Consider the following 23,714-nt stretch of genomic DNA (forward strand, 5'->3'; position numbering starts at 1 on the left):
GTCTCATAACTGACCGACTCTCTGTATGTCTCCACTGGTACTTTGAGGGTTTAACTTTGGTGATGAGTTCTGAGCCTGTGAGGACGGAAGGCCTCCTTGCCAACGCCCTAATCTTTCATTTCCGTCATGGATTCGCTGTTTCAAGCCGGGGCTGACGGAGCCACTCCAAGACACTGATATTACAATAACACGGTCAGGAGAATCATTTTGGAAAGATTACTTTCAGCCTAAATCTGCTGGTGGGATGTTCAGAGGGTTTTATTCTTTTTTTTCCCCCCCAACACTAAAAGACGGCTATACCGAGTCACCGTTAACCTCCAGCTGCCACTTCCAGACTCTGAGGATTTGTTCAAATCCTCCTGGACCTTCAGAACAGTGAGAATCTATCCGCAACATATTTTATCATCATCCATCATTCCATTCTTCAAACAATAACACTCAGCTCTCCTCTTCCTCCTCGGATCCCAGAAGATCCATTCACCTGCATGCTCTCAATAGACCTTTCAAACCTTAAAGCTGCAGTAACGTTTATTAAAATATTTTTTATGTATGTGTTGAAGCTGTCGCTATGTCATCACAGTATAAGACAGATAATCTGTGAAACAATCCAGCTCAGCTGCCTTCTTCCAGTGCTAACTGGAAACAACCAATCAGAGCCAGGGGAAGGTCTTAGCGCCGTCAATCATGTCCGTGTGCGCGCTTTGTTTTTTCACAGATTATCTGTTTCATATTATACAGCCACGACATGGTCACTGTTTTAACAAGTATGTAAAAAGCAGATAAAATTAATTAATTAAAGTTACAAACTGCAGCTTTAATGTTATTTAATAGTTTTCAGCTGTAGAGTCTCATCCTGACCAAAGTGACACCAAAGTGGAACCTTGGCTCAGTTTATCGGATAACAGTTGTGATCATCACCTCAGAAACTTCATCTTTTGTCTGAAGTCACACAAACTATCAAGACAACAGCTTCTTCTGCTTCCATCATGTAAAAACGTATTCCATAGCATCATCTCACATTGCAAATAAATATGGATTTACATTTCTTAGTAAGTTATATTTTTATATATATCATTTGTGCCAAACTTATTGGCACTCTTAGCAATTCCTCTATAGTCAATTTTTTTATTTTTATGTTTTGCCAAAATCACTTTCGGCAAAAAAAAAATGACCAAGACTGTTATTTTTGGAAGGTGTCGAAATATATTTGGCTACTACATGTGACACCTTCAAAGTTTATTTTTCTTCCTTATACAAAACAGAAGCTAAACGTGTAAAACGAAGGTAAAAACAACCATTACTACTGACAAAAATTTTAGAAGGTTGCCGAGGAGCTTTTGTTTAGTTAAACATCTTCGCACTGAGAGGGCGGAGGAAAACAGGCCCATTTCATCACTTCCTGTCCTGTAACTTTCGTCCATTGTGCCCCTGGAGTGCTGCACAATGTGTCCCCGGCACAACTCCCTTCCTGAGCTGGGGACCGTATGTTGAGCTGAGCCCAGCCCAAACCTTCGTGTTCCTCTCCTCTAATATGACAGCTGGCCGGCGTAGCTGGAATCTCTGTTGGAAAATCCTCAGTGAGTGAGCTCATACGGGGAGGGAAAGGGCAGGAAGTGGAATTTCCTTGCCAGGACTGACCTCAAAAGATGCTGTAATACCTGCATCACCAAAACCCAGGAGGTGAATCTGGAGGGAGCGCCGAAAGTAACAGGATCAGGACCTTTGTCCTAAGGAACGTCTTTCAAGTAATTAATGGAAATGTGTATTTAAAAATATATAACAAATATCCCTAAAAAAAACAGTAAATTAAGTAGAACTGAAACGATTAGTCGGATTCATCATGTTTAACTGATCATTGAAATAATCGTCAACTAATTTAGTAATCAATTAATCATTAGGTGGAGTATACAGATACATAAAAACACCATTTGCTGAGAAAAACAACATTTTCAAAGCAATAAGACAAAACTTTCCAAAAACAGTTTTGTCTTAAATACAGTTTGCATTTAAGATAAAAAAAAAAATTAAAAATCTTTGTCAAAAACTCCTCAAGTGGTAGGGTTAGCTTCATCCAGTTCAAATTTGCTAAAGGAATAAAATGTTTATTTTCTCATTTAAAAAGGAATAAAAATATTGGATAATTTGTATATTTTAATGTATTTGTATTGTTATATAAAAAGTTTTGAGAGGATAAATAAAAAATCTGTAGAATGTCCCATTTTTTTCAGCCAATTAATCTATTAACTATCAGAAAAATCGATTCATCGATTACTTAAAACATTGTTATTTGAAGACCTGAAATGAAGCAATACAAGACAACTAAGTGTGATGTGGAAGACATGGATTAACTTCTGAAAGATGAAATTATTACTCAACTACTGACTGATGATTTATATTGTCATGTTGAGTATAAACACGAAGAGTGAGAGAATAATACCAGCAGTAGAGTTACAGTAAAGCCTCTGGTGGGTCATTTTTTTCCCTGTCTTTCTTTCATTGTTTTTGGTAAACACTCATCATCATGGTCACTAGTAAAAACAAAAACAACTCCTCCACTACCCTCATCATCTTCACCTCAATGTCACCCACCTCTACTTAAAACTAGACTTCAAATGTTTCATGAAGCAACCATTGAATTCTCTGGTTTCCTCTCCAGATATCTCTGCCCACTTTATCTTGATTTTATGATTTAGACCAAATGAGCCTTTGTTTTTTTTTCCCATCTCAGTGTTTTTTCTCAAAACAACAGATTTGTTTATCAAAAATAATGAATGACCAGGCCTTTAAAACCCTTCTGGTATAGTTATTTGACATTCCCTTTAATATATTGTACAAATCAATTAAAGTATATTTTACTTAGATGATTTATATATATATTGGATATATTATTTTATATTTCAGATATCTTAAATTAACATACTGAATAGTACGTCATAGAAATAAGTAGCATATGAAATAAAATTAAAAAAACAATGAAAAAAAACTATTATGCTTCAAATAGTGGTGTCACAGTCCAGTTGTCGAAAAAAAAATAATTTAAACGACTATAAAAGTCCAGACAGGAAATAAAAACCCACGTAAAAGAGCGGCTGTGTGCGCGCGCACACATGCGTATGAGTATGAGGTTTTTAATGGCGGTGGGCGGAGCTTAGTGACGCCGCCCTAATTGCAATGTGTGTGTGTCCGTGAATACAGGCGGAGCAGATAGAGGATGGAGCAGAGGGACCGAGGAGCAGCCGCCTCAGATCTCATGCCCAAAACATCACCTTCCGCGCGAGAGGATTCGCCTTCTCTCCACGCGCAGAGTTTGGATTCCGCTCGCGTTCATTCGCGTCCTCGCTTCGTCGCTGACAGCAGCCGCGCGTCGGTCCGCTTCTGCCGTGAACACAGCACCGGTTCTGGCTTTTATGTCCCGGTGAAATTCTACTGAAAACGGAGAGGGGGAAAAAAAACAACTAAAAAAACAACAACAACCAAAAAAACCCAGTGTGATACATTTCACGCGAGGTTTCACACATTCAGCTGGACTGCAAAGTCGCTCCTCCAATCGAAATGGATGAAGACAATCATGGTAAGCCTGGTCTCACTGGTTTCCATGGGATGGATGATGAATGGATGTGTGAGTCAGTCAGGGCACATATCAGGTGTTTTTTTTTAGGTTGTACACTGAAAAAACGGAATGAATTGTCGTGTAATCCCACTTAGAAGGCAAAACAAAGAGTCTAACGGCTTCATTAAAGCCCATTATCACTGCTGCTGTTTTAGAAACGTCAAAGTAATGAAGAGAAGTGGGGGGTGAAAATCCGTGTTTGTTCCCTTTCCATCAGTCTGACGTCTTACAGCTGGACTTTGATGTGTCGCTCATGCTCACTATCATCTGGCGCCATTTGAAGCCTGCAAACTGGTGGGGATGAAAAACTGAATGATTGGCAACCCTGCAATAGCTAGTGTCATGTACAAGTACAACCTCCGTCAACTTTTTCACATTTTGTCGTGGTGCAATCACAAATGTCAGTGTAGAAATGCTTGGCAGTAGTAGTAGTTGGTCACAGACACTAGTACACAGTAAAAACTACCATCCTCAACACACCATCCCCATGGTGATTTTTGGAAGCATCATGCTGTGTCACCAAAACCACTTGTGGTACTTGAATTACTTCTTAAGAGATGTACTATTTATTTTTTGTAAAGGATTTAATGCAATACAAATTTTAAAAGATGCAAATAAACAGATTTTTGCTGCAGCTTTCTATGTGAAAGTTTTACATGTAAGCGGCCATATTGGAGGTCGGGATTGCTAATAGATGTCCAACTTCCTTACTTAGAATTCTAATTTTGAAAGGTTTTTGATTGATTTTCAAATGACTAACTTGGAGGTTTGAACATCTGAGTAAAAACTGCTATGTAGATGAAATGGAGTCAGATTGTAAAGAGTGTCTGATGGGAGACATTCGAGAGCGTAGAAACTTGTACGATACGTCAATGAGGAAATATAAGGACATTGAGAGAACAAAAAATACATGGGAAGAGATAGCTCAGATGACGCACTATGGAATTGTGGGAATGCAGAAATTTGTCACAAGAAAAATTGTGACAAATTCCTCTTACCAAAGTCGAGCATTTGGTACGCTCGACTTTGAAATTTCAACTGTTCGGAAAGTGTGTGTGGAGTCCGCGCAGCTAATGCAATATGCTCTGTATGCTGGAGTATGTGGGTATTTTTATTCTGACAAATTAAAGAAGAAAACCTTTGTGTGTCAATACAGTAAAGGAGATATGCTCAAAATTGTATTTCATTGTGCTTAATCCATACTGGCTATTTTTGAGAAATCGTTTTAGGTTACTGTTATTTTATTGAGACAAATCGATTTAAATTCATGTAATAACTGATGCATTTTGTGTTGTTACTTATAATTATTAAAGATACATCTGAATTAACTAGAATCCCTATTGGAAATTCGGCTTGAACAATAAATCAATAACAATATATCAGTAACACAATAGACATGTGATCAATATCAATAAATAATACATCTGATAGAATGTTCAATAATTTAACTGAGCTCCGGTCCAGAACTGCACTGCATTCTGGGGGATGTAGGCAGAGGTAAGGCTTTAGCTGCTGAACCTCTCACAGCGAGCTAAGCTAGCTGAATGGCATCAACTAACTCACTCACTGTTTGGTTGTCTAGCAACAACCTGTTGAGTAATTTGCATTTTTAGGTTTCACCATTGTGCCTCATTAGTGTTTAAAAATAAAAAGCAGTGTGGAGCTGAAACTGTAGATGAAAGAGGAAAGATCACACCACCAGTTTGGCAGTATTTCAGATATCTAAAACCAAAAGACTGATTCATAATTATCGACATTGACTGATATGAAACACCTGTATCATGACATGTTTTTCTGCCGTATCATCTGGTCATATTTTGGGTTTTACAAAAATCGGTACTTGGAAATCGGATCAGTGCATATTTGAGTAAAATCTTTAAACTCGTTAAAGTTCAAAGATTCAAACCCGACTCTGTGCATCACCGATTGTGACTTTGACATACGGTGTGATGCAGACTGCAGCTCAGCGCCAGTTATCGTTCCATCGCTGTGAAGCGCTCTCTGACACATGCAACATGTTTCTGGGCTGATAATCCGAACCACCTTGTGGGGCTGAAGGCCGCGGAGGAAGCGTGGTGTAAACAAACGGCTGTAGTCTGATAACAATGCAACAGTTAAACTGAGAGACCAGCAGAGTCAGGAGGGACGCTCACGCCACCTTCCTATGAGCTCACCTGCATGATGGAAATTCATCTGATTCAAGCAACACATCTCTGTTTTTTTGGTTATAATATTCACAATCCAACGAAGCAAGAGTTGCATCAAGAGTGACATCTCAGTGAGTTTGGGTGATAAGCAGTCGAAATCAAATGAGCATAAAGTTTGTTCTTATCGATCTGGGTCATGTGACAGGAAGTGAAAAAGAACAGAGGCATGCTGTCCATGTAGAGGCAATCATTAACACAGCTAACTGTGAGTTCTGTAGTGTCTACACACACACACACACACACACTGTCACACCTCACTTAACATCGTTCACAAGCACGCTTTGATACGCAGGTTATCACAACTCTGGCACTTAGCGCTGCTATATCTGGCACTGCCAAACACCCCGAGTTTAATAAAGCGGGTCGGTGATGTGTCTGCTTCCAGTTTACAGCCCTATGAGGTTCATAAAATGGGATTAGGTTAAGATCAGGCTCACAAACATTTAACTGGATGAAGATGAGCATCAGACCACAGGCGAAAGCGGCCATTTTTCTGGAGCTTCGTAGGTCTGAGGTGAACTTGCACTGCAAAAACATAAAGTCTGACCAGGTCATTTTGGTTTAGTTTCTAGTGCAAATATCTTAGATCACTCGAAATAAGACAAGACTAACTTACAAGTAGCTTTTCAGCAAGATATAAGGTCTTGTTTTAAGTAAATGACTCATTAATCTTGATGAAAAAGTACAAGTTCCATTGGCAGTTTATTTCACTTATAGCAAGACATTTTCTCATGTTATCAGTGAAATAATCTGTCATGAAAGTAGTACTTTCTCATCAAGATTAATAAATTATTTGCTTAAAACAAACTCGTATCTTGCTGAAAAGCTGGTTTCGTTTTGTTTTATTTCAAGTGTACTAGGAAATTTGAACCAGAAACCTAGACCAAAATGACTTGGTAGGGTTTAGTGTTTTTTCAGTGTGTTGCTATTGCTTGTGAATCCTGCAGATTCGCTGGTGAAAAACAAAACAAACACAAGCAGTGAGTGGAAATGGACAATTTTCACAGCTGAATGGCTTTTTCCAAAAAGAGCCGAACTAATCAAATGATTTTAAAAATGAGAAAAGCTGGTTTTGAAACTATTTGTTTTTCTTTTTTTTTGTTTTTTGTAAGAGGTAGACGGGGTCAAACATACCCAGTGGCTTACGACCAGACTTGGCTGCAGTACTTAGTTAAACTAAATAAAGCATGAGTGTCTTGGAAAAAATAGAATCAAAAAAATGTTCTCAAATGTATAAAAATGTTTATATTTGTTCAGGGAAAATGAAAAAATAATTGCAATAATATTGTTTTAATTGAAAGAAAATGAATTTATGTGACCTGTGAGTACTTTAAGTAAACAGGATCATTTTGGCACCTGGGGCAAAAAAGGCTGCATGCAGTGCTTTAGATACTTCATCAGGAAGCATGCTCATGTTTCACTAATTGTCTTTGCAAAATCACCATCACTTCACATTTCACATTATAGATTGTACCCAACATTTTTAATGTTGTCTCCATGGGGAATGTATATTTTGTGACACGGAGGCTTGTTTTCGTTAGCTGCTCTTCAAACTGAAAAGTCAAGAAAACATGTGAATCAATGAGGCGGGGGTGTGCTGATTTTTAGAAAATGACTACTGAAAGATAGTTTATCACAGATGTCTTGCAGTCATAAAGTTTGGACACTCGTGTTGTAAACTATAAGTCTGTGATACTCAGCTGCGTTGTGCTCACTATTCAGAGTTGGCACGTCTCTGTTATTTGTGTGCTGCAGAGCAGACGGGGCCTGGCCTCAGCACGGAGGAAATCATCAACAGACTTGAATAGTTTTTTATATATATATAACTCATGAGTCTAATTTTAGCAACATTTTATAGTTGGATGGAGAAGTGAGAAGGGGAAAAAACACAAAAGCCAAACGGGTGTGGGAAGCAGAGCAGTGAATGTCTGGATGGAGGCCATGGTTTGTCACAGCTGGCCCTCCTGAAGTTTCTCCGCTCCACAGCCGTCAGCGCTGAGCTTCAGTCGCTCAGTATGTGGATGTATTCTCTTCCACAGCTCTACTGTCAACGGCTTCACTGCAAAAATGTGAAATCTCACTACCTACTTTTTAGTCCAGTTTCTAGAGTCGCACCAATCCACTTTTTTCCACTTCCAATGCAGATATCTGAGGTATCGTCCGATTAGATACAGAAAAACAGCTGAATTAACTTAAAACATTTCTAATTTTTTTTAAACATGGATATGAATGTATTGATTTATCTGATAACTCTGCACCAGTACAGCACATGTAAAAACAACTTTCAATTATTCAGTCAGTGCAATTAGGAGTAGAACAGCCAATGTAAAATAAATAATAAAGAAATTGACAAAACAATAGGTTGACTGCTTTGGGCAAACATATCAAAAATTGTTCTTCCTTCAAATTTCTTTCAAATTGTTCAGAAAGTACAATTAGGAATTCAAAATATGATTTAAAGTAAATAAAGAACAAAATCTATCAGAGCACAAAGCATAGATTTAGATTGAAAAGATCTGGTACATTGTCTCCGATACTCAGTCTTGGCTTTTTTTTCAATATTAGACCAATACAGATAAAAATATTGGCTTGATGCATCTTTACTTTAAATGAGACAAAACTAACTCGTAAGTAACAAAAAGTAAAGTATTAGTTCTACTGGCACATCATTTATTATCTGCCTTATAACATGTAAAATATCTTATCTTGTTATAAGTGAAATAATCTACCAGTGGAACTAATACCTTTCATGAAAAGTTACTTGTAAGTTAGTTTTGTCTTATTTTAAGTATTATATGATATTTGCACTAGAAACTAGACTAAAAATAATATAAGACTTAGTTGAGGTTTTTTCTCGTTTCTTTTGCAGAGTTCCCTGTAGAAGGACACTTGCAGAAATGTTTGTCCTTGTCGTTCTCTGATCGTGGGAAACCTTTCCGTCTGTTCTCCTGCCTTCATAGCCACAGATTGAGATTTGCTGAAATAACAAATCATATCAGGCTGCAGCAGGTCTGCTTTATCACCAGGAGCTTTAATGGTGAAGAGTCACAAATGCATAACGAATGATTTCCCCATGAAACTGCATCACCAAAACCTAAAACAAAAATCTCCTCTCTCCTCAGATTTTTCAACAATCACCCCCCCGCCCCCTCTCCCTTGGACTTAATAACCATCTAATTGTGCGCAATTATTTCCCCCCAAAAATTTCTGATCACATTCGCGCTGGCAGGCTTGAAACCCGAGATAAAGCAGCTTTGGAGAGTCAGACGGCGTGCGTGTCATTTCTTGGCGGTCACAGCTAGCGCTGCAGTTCTGGGGGAGATTAGTTGCTAAGAGGGAAAAGTTGGTGTAATTAGGGTGTGGAGCATGTTGTGGCTACGGGGCGAGTACGTGGGAGGATGTCAGGCTGTCAAACAGGCTGGAGCTGAGTGGGAGGAACTGGTTGGTAGTGAACAGAGTTGGGTACTAACTAGTAACTTATTTGAAAAAAAAAGTACTTTTAAGACTATTTTTACTATGCTGTACTTTTTACCTTTTATTTGAGTAATTCTGTTACAAAGTATTGCTCCTCTTTCCTGAGTAAAATGTCTGGATTCTCTACCAACTGAATGAAATGTTTTAACCAAAATTTCACCAGACACACCTGCAGTTTTTGTTAAAGTTTCGTAAGTTTCCTATTGAAAGAAATAGATTTGGAAAAGAAAATATTTTGCCTGTTTTGTTACTTTTTCCTTATTTTAATTACTGTCATGTTTGTCCTCAAAATACCAACATTTTCACTTAACTTTAGTTTGGTCCATCTGATTATGTACATTTTGACATTAAATGATTGATCATTTGATTAGTTACTCTGTGCTTAAGTAGACTTTTTACCAAATACTCTTTTACTTCTACTTGAGTAATTTCTTGGACGGCTACTTTTTGCTTTTACTTGAGTAAAAATATGCTGAAGTATTGTGACTCTAACTTGAGCACAATGTTTGGATCCTCTTTTCCATCCATCTTCTTTACACCCTTGTCCCTTAGTGGGGTCGGGAGGGGTGCTGGTGTCTATCTCCAGCTAACGTTCCGGGCGAGAGGTGGGGTCACCCAACCATGCACACACACACTCACACTGAGTGGGGGATCCTCTTTTTGTCCTCTGGTATTGAACGACTCATAGAAAGTCAAATCCCAACTAGAACATCAGTTTTTTTTCCCCTCTCAGGTGCTTCATGTAGCTTCTACTAAGGTGCAAGTCGAGTGATGATTTATTTATCCAGATATTTTGGCAAATCTTAGCCTAGTTGTGAACCAGTTTGGAAGATTAGAGGTCAGAGAAACGGCTGTAAAGAAGCCAGTAATGAGTTTATCTGCATTGTCTTGGTTCTTTGGAGAACATAGACAATGGTTCTCCCTGCTGCACAGGAAGTTAAAGTTTCTATTTATGGCAAGCCGATTTGGCCCCCTGATTGTTTTCAGTGAGTCTGCACCCTGACGGGGTCAAAGGCAGATCATAAACTTAATTACGTGCCTGATTTAGAAAAAGATGCAATGAGGGCATTGAAGAAATGTTCACAATTTTGCGAAGTCATTTTATGTTTTTTGTCAAAATTTACATAGACTATGTTTTCCTAAGAGTTCTCTCTTTTTATGAATTACAAAACAATTTTTTAAACATTTTTATTTCCCAGAAATCAGACTTTGTCTGAGAAATCTGCAATCTCGAAACTCTTATTTTGAAGTAAGAAAAGAAGTAGAAGTAGCAATTCACAGAAACAGACCTAAAAGTACTGAAGAAGCATCCACTATTAAAATCCTTTAAAACCATTTTGGGTAATTGGAAGGACATAGAAACATTCCGCAGAGGAAGAGAGACGATATGAACAACTTGTTAGCATTGGCAAAACGGTTAGCCGCTGACATTTAACTTAGGAGTTTTAAACGTCCTGTCAGCGTACTACTAGTAGAGTCTGGACTGCTTCTCATTGCCTCTTGTTTTTAGTTGAACTAGATCATTTTGCACTGAACAAAAATGATCTAAATTCTCTAAAACATAGTTTGAGATTTATGAAGCTTTATTTCAGGTGTGAAAACATACCAAGGAGCATTTTTATGCTTACTTGGCATTCAGAACACCTCAGACCACATGGTTAAATAAATCATAAGCTTTTGTGGCGGTCCAATTCATGATTCCTTGAAACTCCTTCTAAAAACATTCTAAGCTGCCTGTTTTAACAGGCAGGTATATTTGGTTCAATACCAAACATGCCTTAATACACATTAATTAACTACCCAAGATCTCTTCTATCTCCTGTTCATGGCAGTGCAGCCAGTAAGTAGTAAAGAAAGTGAATGCCACTCCTGGACTGGTTGCTTTCTAAATGGAAGCCAGTAGCACTGTGCCAAAGTTTTTCAGTTTCCAAAGCTGGATTTTTTAAATATATTTTAGATATGCTCTGTAAAAAAAAAAAAATCCTTCTTTGTGAACAACTCTGAGTTTCCCAGAGAAATCCGCAAAATAGTGAATCTGTGAATGTTGAGCTGCTAACAGACGGGAGATCTGCTGACTCACTAAACCATCTATCCATCCATTTTCTTCCGCTTATCCAGGGTCGGGTTGTGGGGGTAGCAGCTTAAGACGGGAGGCCCAGACTTCCCTCTCCCCAGCCCCTTGTTCCAGCTCTTCTGGGGGAATCCCAAGGCGTTCCCAGGCCAGCCAAGAAACATAGTTCCTCCAGCGTGTCCTGGGTCTTCCTCTGTGTCTCCTCCTGGTGGGAGGTGCCCAGAGAGGCGTCCAGGAGGCATCCTAACCAGATGCTGAGCCACCTCGGCTGGCTCCTCTCGACATGAAGGAGCAGCGGCTCTACTTTGAGACCCTCCTTGATGGCCCAGCTTCTCACCTTATTTCTAAGGGAGAACCCAGACACTCTACAGAGAAAACCCATTTCAGCTGTTTGTATCCGCGGTCTCATTCTTTTGGTCACTAAACACAGACCAGAATAATCTGCATTAATTATGATCCTTTAAAACAAAGTTTATAATCTGTGAAACCTTCACACTAAAACATGGGGTACGATAGTTTTTTTTTCTTAAAATTTTATCTCGTCATTCAGCTGGATTTATCGTTGCACAGCTAGCAGCCACCCCAGCTAATGATTGGCTAATTAGCGACACATGTTTGCAGCTCACCCTCTGATATCCCATAAGAGCAGCGGGGGTGTAATTATTTTTTCCCACGCTTGTGTTGACAGTCATGGAAACATTTTACCTAATAAAACAAAAAAAAATAAAAAAACTATTTTGGCTTAGACAAATGAGACTCCTTTGTGCTATAAAGCAGAGGCGCTATGAGGTGCTAAAACATGCTCTTTACAGCCCAGCGGTTGACCCAGTGGGCGGGTGCTGTTGTTTGAAGGCTTAAGGGATGATTTGAAAATTATTTAGACTGTGAAGATTATAGGTTTTGTGGTCAAAACACAGAACATCATACCAGATGTAACAAGGCCAACGGAAAAACACGCAGACAGTGGCGACGCGAGATGTGCACGGATTGAGTCGGAGCTCAAAGAGGAGAATGCATATGGAGCTGATTAGAAAAGAGTCTGTGGAGGCTTTCCTACATGTTGCCATCTCCATGGCATTCTGTGTGTGTGTGTGTGTGTGTGTGTGTGTGTGTGTGTGTGTGTGTGTGTGTGTGTGTGTGTGTGTGTGTGTGTGAGAGAGACATTGTATCTGGTTGTAAGGCAGTGTTTCTGCTGTTGTAAACAGAGCAGGCAAAGCTTTTGCCTGGAATTATTACTCGGTGGTGTAAGTAGGAGGAGAAGGTCTTAAAGAGCAGGACGGCGAGCAGATATAAAAAAAAAAGGCATGGCAAATGAAATCAGGGAGCAGAGACAGCAGAGAGACAGCAGCAGAGATGGACTGAGTAATCTGCACCTAACGTCAGGGGAAGGAGAATTAGGAGAGGGCGAGGTCTGTGTGTGTGTGTGGGGGGGGGGGCACGGAGGCTTCAGGGGCGACGTGTTTTCTTGCCTTCTGGCTGAAGACAAACGGGGAAACACCCAGCTTCAACGCACCTTGAGTGTTTAATGAGTAGGTCAGGTTTCACTTATAATTGGAACAAAGCCTCCAGCTTTACTAGATGAGGTGATGCATGACATTTTCACAAGACATAAACTAGAGCTGCACCGGTCTAATATGGTCCTGATATTGAAAACAGTTCTAGATTGGGTTTCAGTGGCAATGTGCCCAATCCATAAGGGCAGATCTAAGCTGAATTCTATGCTTTGTGCTCTGAGTGACATCATGCTTTATTATTTATTTTACATTATATTTAGAATTCCTAATTACACTTTCTGAACCATTTGAAATGTTTGTTGATGCAAAGCAGTCAAACTATTAATTTAGTTTCAGTTTCCTTATTATTTATTTAACTAACTGTTATACTCCTAATAGCACTGACTAAACAAATGAAAGTTGTGTTGTTTTTACATAGAGCCGGACAATAAATCAATAACTATACATATTGAAATAGATACGTGATCAATATTAATAGATAATGTGTCTGATAGAATTTTCAATATTCAGTATATAGTATATTCACTGACCTTCACTCCAGAAATTCTGGGGGTTGTAGGCAGATGAAAGAGGTCAGTTATGAAGCGACGGTGCTCAAACCTGCTCAAATGTACATTAAAAAAAAAATGCCGTAGAGTGAAAACTGTGGATAAAACAGGAACGGTCACACCACCAGATTAACAGAATTTCAGATATTTGAAACAAAAATCTATCTAGATGATCCAGCCCTAGTTTTGCATGTTTGACCAAGCTTGTGATGCTATTGGTGTATTTAAGTGTGTTGTACTGGTGCACAGTTTTCAAATACATTTTTAAGGCAGTTTTTTTATGCCTTAAAAAAATGTGTTAAGTCTATTCGAGCACTTTTTTTTCTGTATCGGCCAATACTTAACCTCAGATATCTGTATCGGTATCGGAAGGGACAACAGTGGATTGGTGCATCCACTGTTGCACCAATCTGCTGTTGGATGGTCCGGCGTGGTTTTAATGACTAACACAAACACCTTATTTTTGCATTGTTGTTTTTGCAGTCAGCAGCTGATTTCTGGGTTCACCCTTATTGGATTTTCCAGATCTGTAACGAAAACATTAATTTCAACTCGTGCTTGAAAGTAGAGAACCACCTGTGTTTGTGAGTGAACACAGAGTTAACTGGGATCACACACACCCAGAGAGAGGCCAGAAGAAAAACACCAATCTCACTCCTTTTCAGGCTGATCAGATCTTCAGATTTTGGGTTAGTTCAGGGTCAGGATTAGCTTTGGCTGCCATCTTATGGTTGCAAAGCCCCAAGATTCATTGAATAAAATGTTGCCATAAGAGCAGATGCTGAGCAGATGTGTGATTTAAAGAGCAGATAATGTACGGACGACCTCCCCTGCAACCAAACCACACAGTAGGAGGTCCTTTCAGAAATTGCAGATTAACCAGCAGATCAGTGTAGAATCCGAGCCCCAGATTCTGCCTGTATCCCCAGAGTTAGTTAACAGCTAAAGGTCACAATAGCTCCCCAAATCTCTTCAGTCACGCAAAGGCTTGGGATTTTATACTGAAGTATTGATGGACAATCTGCAACACAAACATACTGTGATAATGTAGGATGGAACGTTATCACCGTATGTAGGCTGAAACTGTGTATGGTGTGAAGGTACAGCTGAATCTCATCTGGCATGCATGCAGGAAGTAAAGACGGTTCAGTCAAGTATTTGCTGCTTTTAAAATGTAAAAATCAAGACGTATTTTTTTGCTAGTTAAAAGTATTTTTCTGATATTGTAAAGAGGGAGGGCACGTTGATAAGTCTATTATTTAGGCAACAACTTTGCCCAACGCAAAACTCTGACGGTTTGCATGAACAAGAAGACTCTTCTCTGGCTCTGTATCCATCTACTGTAATCTGAATTTTAAATGAACTTTTAAAATGCGGATATAAGGAAAACAAAACAAGAAAATATTTCTATCTACTGGTGTGGAGCGAATCAATCAGGGTACACAAAGTGTAATTGTTGACACTCTGCTAGGCTGTGATCAGAGGCGCAAAAAGTGGGTATGCAGCGTATGCAACGCATAGGGGCGCAGCACCAGAGGGGGCGTCAAAACCCCGTCTGGAGGGGGCGACGCACCGGTTATGTTTTCCCATACACTTCAGTGCGCTACACGCTCCTTCACCTGTTGTACATAACGAGGTAAATGTAGCGATTTTTACACTTCACACAGCGTCGCCTCGGGGGAGGAAGCGTCATTCCTTCACCCCGATGTTCCTTCCATCTTGGGGGGAGGGGAGGATTTATGTTTTCGCATCCACCTGAATAATGTGCAGTTGCGCCACTGGCTGTGATAAGCAGGAAGTAGAGGTTTCTAACTATCATGGACCAAACATCTAAAAAAAAAAAGGAGTCCTCCCCTCTGAGATGGAAGTTTGGACTTTGTCCGGGTTTCGTTCCTCTGTTAAGGGATAGACCCACCAGTGGACGGAGGCATTCGCTTCTTCAGAACTTATTTGGTAAATATTTCCATTTCCCCTTTAGCACATCGACACTTTTTCCGAAAAGCCAAAAACCACTTGGAGTGAATGTAAAAACATTTTGCGAAATTGATGGAGTCATTTAAAATTTTGTCATTTCCATCAACCTTGTCTTCAAAAGCACATAATAAAACGCTGATGGAATCACGGCTAATATGGAAATTGTTAGTGTGGAAAGACGACTCAAAGTTGGCTATTATCAGTTTAAAACAAAGCTAGGCGCAGCATTAATTGTGCCGTGTTTCCATTGTAGGCATCAAGTTCTATGTGTTAGATTAGAAACTTCACGATTAATGCAAGTGCCTCCACTAACTGTAAAAGTACACAGAAACCGAAGTTAATATTAGATGCTAAAGATCTGTGATTCATTGATTGCTTATTGTGACTTGATTAAGTTCCCTCTGTGCTGCTAATCGTGATATTTTTTTGTTATTTTACTTTGCATCACTGAAGTTAAATAGGTTAAAGTGGAACTGCAGCCATGCAGAGAGAACATCTGGTTGTACGGATCTGTGCGCTGAACTTCCGCCTTAACACACTCATATTGGGCTTAATCGGTGTCAGGGAGGGTGAGTGTGTGTGGGATTAGTGCCAGCAGGCCGTGGTGTCTTTTGAGCTCATGTGCGGTCCCGCCACATGTCGGACTGTTGGTGCAAACGACCCGCGCCGTAACACAGAGCATGTCTCAGAGGGATTTGGGACAGCGGGCCTCAGATTAGAATCTGGATCCAGCGGAGGTTTCCTCGTCTTCCACACACGTGACCTGGCGCGCTCCAACGCCAAGCTGGGTAACAGGGTTACCTGTTGGTCTACTTAAAGCTCATCCACTTGTAATATTATTACAGAGGGTAAAGTTGCTAGCTTAAAGCCAGTGAATCTGGATGATTCTCCTCTTAGTCCACATGGGACAACTGCCAGGGCTAAGTGAGCGTGGGATTTTCACTCTGTGCCGGTTTTAGTGAAATCCCTAAATCAGTTTTCCGTAGCTTGGCAATTGGAACCCAACAAACAACCTAAATTTGGGTTTTTGTGTGACCAGATGGAGGTCTGAGTTGTTTAAAGTGACTGATGGTATTTTATGCAGTAAAGCCTCTGGCTCCAGTGGGTGGTCAGTAGCAGTTGTTAGTTTTGGGTGTGAAGAGCAGCAGGGGATTAGGTCTTCAAAGTAGATTTTGAGGGATTTTGTTTTTTGGGGGGGTGAATTACTGGAGGCTCTTGTTCTTGGGGAGCGCGGTTTGAAGTTTCTAACCCTCAGGAGCTTCTGTGAATTTCTTACCCCTCAAAAGTCCAATGAGGGCTTTTTTCTATTGCTCACATCCCACTTAATTTTCATGGGTTATTTAAGTGTGGCTTTGTTTTCTTTGTAGTTGGTGGCAAAATCTTGTTTTTCCATAAAAAGTTCTGCTGCTGGGATGAGGTGTGTTTTTTTTCTTTTTTTTCTTTCTTTGTTGATTTTGCAAAACTGCAATGGAAACACTTTTTTTTCGCATCATACAAGTCACATAATGAATAGCCGGATGTTGTCACTGGCGCAAACTACAAAGAACAAAACGACAGGAAGTGGTAGGGAGATGATGGCGTGGCGTGTTTTTATGACTTATCATGTGAACAAACTTATTCACTTGTGATTGTAATTGCATTCCTTATTCAATGGAAACACAGCGATTGCGAAATTGTGTTTTTTCAACACTGGTGGAATATTGACAGTGTTTTGCACACATTTGCAATGTAAAGAAACTCAGTGGGTTTAAGTGTGTTAACAGTTTAATTGGTGGACCCAATGTAGAAGGAAACACCTGGACAAAAACGTCAGTCAGCCTCTTCTCTAATACTTTGTAGGATTTGAAAGACTAAAGTGATTGCAATAAGGGAAACCTGGACTTTTAACATGTGTAAACAGGTTGACATTAATAGTTTTGTTATTAATTTTGTAATAAATCAAGATTGGAGTTGTTTATATGTCAGGCGTTTGCACAGAGAGATTGGATTCATATAGCTGTAGATGCCCTGACCCTTCACTGTTATAGACTCAGACATCTGACCTACGAAGAACTACCTGACACCGTCAGGCTTTGAATGAGCATCATACTTACATATTTGATGATCACTAGACATTTTTAGTATCAGTAATGTGTTTAGAGGTTAATTCTGAAGAAGCACTCAGATCCATCTATCTACTCATTGTCAGGTTACAGGGGTACCAGTTTAAGTAGCTTCTTGAGCCTTCTGTGATCATCACAGTGATTCCTGAAACAGGAAGTCAGAAAATACATATTCAGAATGCCGTTTCTTTATATTCATATATTATAGGTTTTAGGATGAAATTGTAAACAACCACAAGTTTCTGGTAGACGTCCGCTATTACAAGCCTTGTGATACAGTAGAAGAAGAACGGGGCTGTGCACTGCTGGAGTATCTCCAGCCCACTTAGATGTTGTTAGCCTAATTAACTGTAGCTGCGTCTCAGTCCCGTAGGCCAAATCCACGAAAGTTTCTTTCTACTTTAACTGTAAGTACAGAACAGTGGGCTAAAAGTTTAGAAGCGATTCCTTGAGTCCAACATCAAAGAGTTGTGTTAAAGCCTTGAAACTTTCTGAAAGCTCTAATTGGCTTTAAAGCTCCACTTTGAGCGCACGCAGCAGTGTTGTGTAAGAGCAGAGAGGCAGCCGGGGGTCAGCAGCGCTAATTAATGTCTTTGTTTTGCTACTGTCGGCCATTGTTCACTCACATCCCCCTTTGCTGTCTTCTGAAACCGGCTCCACAGAGGAAACCCCACAGTGCTCTCTCCTGTGTACCTGCTGCTCACCATCACCACACAACAGGGTGGGGAAACCCCTTCAGTGTTGTTTGTTCAGCCATGTGCAGCAATACCTGGCTAGCCCTTAGCTCACCTGAATGCTTCCTGGCGTGAGTTTAGTGGAGATTCCTACTGAATTCGGATTTCCCAAAGGTCAGCAGATATAAATTCATGAAGAAGTGAAATCTCCTTCATTTTTCTGGATCTGCTTTTTGCCACACACAGAGCAGATTGCTCTAAATACATGCAGACTTGAATAAGTCCAGCATGGTAATTTGGTATTTTGCAGAAAGTTATAGTTCCTTTTTTTCTTTCTTTTTTTTTTTTTTTTGCCATAAACACATCAGCTGTTGATGTGATCCAAGAGAATATATAGGTCATCTTGGAACACACACACATATATGTATATATATATATATATATATATATATATATATGTATGTATAGAGCGAGAGAGAGAGAGAAATCTTTTGTTTCTCTAGTCTGATTAATTTCTAAACCTTTAAGTGATGCTTAAAGATCAAAGTAAAAAATGTACTAGATTAGAAAATTGGTCCATTTAATCCATGAGAAAATATAGATTAAACATTTTTAATATTAATATGTTGTTATATCATCAGATATAATACAGATTATATGTAACAATTTTATGTATAAAACTGTAAAATTGTTACATATAATAATTTTGTGGATTGTCAAATTCAATTATATTAAAATATATATATTTTTTACAATTCTATATTGTAACAAACTAAAATGTTAAATTTTGTATTATAAAATTTTGCAATATAAGAGTTGAAATATTTTTATAATGTGAATTTTCATATTTAGCCTTTAGCTCCTGCAGATAGCTTCATGAATTTTCCCGTCCCTGTTTGGAGAACACTGGGGCAAACTGAGGCGAATCAAACAAGTTGGGTTAAGAAAAGTAAATTCATCCTCTCCACTCGCCTGTTTTTGCTGTGAGCGACAAACACTCAGGGCGTGGGGGTCGGAGGTCGGCGGGTGGTAGGCTGTGGTAAACTGCCAAGTTCACATTTAATGAAAGAACACCTAATCTGGATTAGTTTTACTAAGCGCCATTTCCCCTGGGCCAAATGGAGATGGGGGGAGGGACGAGCCAAAACGCTTTTCAGCTGGAATAATTGAGAGTTTTCGCCTTCTCTCTTCCTGCAGTTAATTAAGATGAACGTCCAGGCTCTTCATATTCGCCTCTCCAGCTGAAGGAGGAAGAACAGCTGCAGCTTTTCACTGAGTTCACAGAGTTTCTGCTGTTCTGGTGCATTTTGTTGCTTGATCACTTTTTGTTTCTCGTTTGACTCAGCAAAAGAGAGAGCATTTCGGTTACTTTCGTGCTGTCACAAGATGAGGAAAGAACAGACCGGAAAAGAGATGTGGGAGCTGCTTAAATGAAAGTTAAAGTTAGATGTATTTTTTCCATCTTGTCTGTCTTTCAGTCCCTGAGGATCTGTCCCTGGAGGAGAGGGATGAGCTGTCCAGCATCCGGCGGAGGAAGAGGGAGCTGCTTGATGACATCGAGGTGCGTTTTTTTTTTTTTTTTTTTTTTTTTTTGCAGGAATCAGTCGCAGCACTAGCTGCTCGGGCCTCCATTTATTATTTCTCACTGGCGTGTGCAAAGAAGAAATCACAAATTTAATTGAGCACAGATATTTGTGCACTCCTTCAAGTTGGGTTGTTGCATAGAATAAAAAGTAAATCTGCACTAAGGTAAAAACATAAAAACAGAAAGTAAGTAAAAAGACTGCACGGTTATTAAAAATAACATACTCAGATTCCGAAATGAATGTTCCTGATTAATGAGCTGGAAATTAGAAGAATGTACAAACTGTGCTCGTATAATTATGCATGAGAAAACAACAACAAACTGATTGAGTTTGTTGGAAAGATGGTTCCATGAGCTGCTGGGAGGAAGGATCTGTGATTACGCTCCTTTGTGCCTTCAGGATGCAGCAGTTTGTCATTGGAGCAGTTCTTCTGTTCCCTTCTGTATCCACAGTGATCTGGGTTCATGGTGCCAAAAGTTACAAAATGTTTGTGGAAAGAGTCTTTCTGTTTTACGTTTCTCTGTTTATGTCCTTTGTTATCATTTATCATCTCCTCTAACAGACTGATGTCTGCAGTTTCTTGGAGTGTACAAACCTTAATATTGTCCTCCTTTTGTATTTTTGGTGAAATAGATAAATAAATATGTTTCCTCTGTAAAAAAATACAATTGAGAGAAGTTTTTCAAGTTGGCTTTTTTTTTTTAGATTAATTTATCTTTATTACTCATCTTCACTGCAGGGTTGATATTATCCAGGTATTTAAAAAGCATTTAATTTCCCTTTATGATAAAGTGTTTTTGAATTGAATTTGAATTAAAATTTCATGGGAATCAGCAGCTCATTGTCTCTCCTCCACCTCTCTGGGTCTATTTGCATGCTGTGGATGATGCAAATATCCCAACTGTCGATCTTTGCGCAGCCAGTTTACTCATTCTACCTGATGTGTTCCCCAGAGCTGAACGTTGCTCTGGTCTCTGTTTTGACATAAAGACAGAAAACTTCTGGATAATGATTGGCTTTCTTTCTCCCAGAGGCTGAAATTTGAGATCGCAGAAGTCATGACAGAGATTGAACAGCTGACGTGTGTCGGGGAAAGGTAGGTCATAGTTCATGGTTATAGTTGCTTGGATATATTATGCTAACTTGTATTTTACACTTATAGTAGTTTCTGTGTACGGTTTCTCTTCTTGATAGACCCTCTCTGTGTTTTCATAGGTTTTATTTGTTCAGATATTTTCTAGTCTAAATTGCCAGTAAAAAACTGTATCCCAGTATATATTTGCAGAAATCCAGCTGTGAAATATGTGAAGTACACAGCAATTTCTACAGTAGGTGTTCATAAGAACAAAAAAGGATCATGTAAGTTTTACAACAAATTTGGTTTACAAAGCAAAAGGTTGAAAAATGTTCTCTTTGGGCTGCAAAGTTGTTCAAAAGTGGCTCTTTGTTGGAAAATGCTTCTGTTTACATATACAGACCTGTTCAATAAGTCAGAATATTATAGAAAAATCCATTTATTTTAGTAACTCCATCACCAAGTGAAACACATTATAGATTAATTAGACAGAAACTGATGTTTGACACCTTTAATTCTCTTTATCATGATGATTTTTCTAACAGTTAATAAAACACAAGATTTAAAATCACAATATTACATCAGACCAATAAAAAATATACATATAAAAAATTTAATAAGTTTAATATCAACTTAAAAGTTATTTTTTTAAAACATACTTTTAAAACAAGGCTCACCAGGATGTATAAGTTTATTCAGTATGAAAATATACGCTTGAATATGTCATATAGAGATTAGGTGATATACGTGTCAAATTTATGTTATATAATTGTGAAGTTGAATGAAAAGCATATACATTTGTTTTTTGTGTGGCAGAAAATGAATAAATGAATGAATAAACCTCCATGTTTAAAGATGGTGGTGGCAGCATCATGCTGCTCCGTTAGCCAGAACCTGATCAGAGTCGATGGAACATAGCTGGAGGTTCTGCCATGAAATGCTTTTAGACCAATGCATATTCATGTGTCAGAATGGCCCAGTTAAAGTTCAGGCCTAAACCCCAGAGAGAGGTGAAACCTAACGGTGGATGTTTCCAGAACCTTTTCATCCAATCTGACAGAATGTGAACGACAAAACTTTCCACCTCTAAATATCGAAATCTGGTAGAGACGAAACAAGAAACATTTAAAAGATGTAACATCAGCAAAACAAGCTCGACACAGGATGAGATATTCCGATTTTTATTCTAAAACAATTTGAAAATTATATACACTTATTTACATTTATTTATTTATTTTTGTAAAATCATTTGTTAAGCTGTGTTTAGCTTTAAATATATATATGGAAAACTAAATGTGTCAAAAATATGTCTTTGTATGGGATTCATATCCTGTAGCCTTTTGCATAGATAAACTATCACAGCTGCTGTTGACAGGAAGCATTGACACCAACCTTCTAAATGATCTTCATTTATTTCTGTTTGTTTTTTTGTCAGTCAACATAAATATTATTAGAATATTTATGTTCTAATAATATAATTAGAATCTTTGTCATTTTCCCCTCTTTTTTCCAGATAGAATTATCCCAGTAAATAGTTCATATTTTAATGTTATATGTTATATTCACGTCTGCTTTGGTTTAAATGATACTCGTGTGTGTGTGTGTGTGTGTGTGTGTGTGTGTGTGTGTGTGTGTGTGTGTGTGTGTGTGTGTGTGTGTGTTGCAGCAAAACGTCCCAGAGGAACAAGCAGATCGCCATGGGCAGGAAGAAATTCAACATGGATCCCAAAAAGGTTCGGTGTTCTGTTTCCATCAGAACCGCCAGCTCAGACTGACTCAGCTGTGAGAACAAATAGACACAAGAAGAAATAGATTCAATAAAAGCTACAAAAATATACATATTACTGTAGTTTTATGGAAGATGTACAGAAACAGCAGAATAATACAAGATATTCCTAGAGGATTAGGAGGAATAGAGTATAAAATTATGTTTTTTTTTAATGCAAGATTTTCATATAATCTATACTGTCACATGTATTTTTATATGAGTATGTTGATGAATAGCATAAAGGAGTGAGAAATAAAAAAAGTTAAAAACATAAAATTTTTTCTCCTTTTCAGACAAGTATGGAAGCTAAAATGACTGATTCTTATGTTCCAAAACAGTATTTTTTTCTGTGTGTATCACATACACACACATCACATATCGTGTCTCTTTTTTTATTGATTTGTTTGAAACAAATAAAGAAGAAAGAAGTCTGTCGTTTCCACATGGGGCTGAGATGAACGTGCGTGCGTTTTTGTCGTCTCTCTCTCTCTCTCTCTCTCTTTCTTTCTCTCTCTCTTTCTCTCTCTCTCTTTCTTTCTCTCTTTCTGTCTCTCTCTCTCCTGCAGGGAATCCAGTTCCTGCTGGAGAACGACCTGCTCCAGAACACTCCGGAAGACATCGCCCAGTTCCTCTACAAAGGCGAGGGCCTCAACAAGACCGTCATCGGGGACTACTTGGGCGAGCGGTAAGGGAGAAAATCCTCTTTGCATGAGATTTACACCCACCGTTGAGATTTAAAGAAGATCACTGCCTGTGTCGACTAATTAAGGAGAAGATGACTAAAGCTGCCGTAGAAATGAAGCTGTGAGACAGTGTGGGTGTTTTGTTGTATGAAGCTCCTCACATGGACTTAGGGCTGGTAGGAAAAACAACCATCTAGCTCCTCACACCGCAGGCCTGACTGTAATAATACTAAAAGTCAAAAGTTTAACAGGAACGAGGCTTATGAGATAAAGTTAAAGCAGTTAATATTGTATTGGTATGGGTGGGCAATGTGGGCTTAAAGTTTAATCACAATACTTTACTGTGATAACAATAGAAATGACAACAAGAACCATTTATTACTTCTTTTTCAGATAACTTGTATGACTGTAGCTGTGTCTCCATTATA

At 38.8% G+C, this 23,714-nt stretch overlaps 1 protein-coding gene across 1 annotated transcript in view; it reads left to right on the forward strand.

Moving 5' to 3' along the window:
* The first annotated feature begins 3,159 nt into the window (after positions 1 to 3,159).
* The window catches only part of LOC103143117 (cytohesin-3), a 39,253-nt gene continuing 18,698 nt past the window's right edge, over positions 3,160 to 23,714 (forward strand). Inside the window, exons 1-5 of the mRNA XM_007559532.2 lie at positions 3,160 to 3,571; positions 19,653 to 19,735; positions 20,792 to 20,856; positions 22,502 to 22,568; positions 23,170 to 23,288. Coding sequence (XP_007559594.1) covers positions 3,553 to 3,571; positions 19,653 to 19,735; positions 20,792 to 20,856; positions 22,502 to 22,568; positions 23,170 to 23,288 — 353 coding nt within the window. The 5' untranslated portion in view covers positions 3,160 to 3,552. The remainder of the gene's footprint in view (positions 3,572 to 19,652; positions 19,736 to 20,791; positions 20,857 to 22,501; positions 22,569 to 23,169; positions 23,289 to 23,714) is intronic.

This window comes from Poecilia formosa, unplaced genomic scaffold (genome assembly GCF_000485575.1).
Source record: "Poecilia formosa unplaced genomic scaffold, Poecilia_formosa-5.1.2 Scaffold4, whole genome shotgun sequence".
In the NCBI taxonomy this organism is placed as follows: domain Eukaryota; kingdom Metazoa; phylum Chordata; class Actinopteri; order Cyprinodontiformes; family Poeciliidae; genus Poecilia; species Poecilia formosa.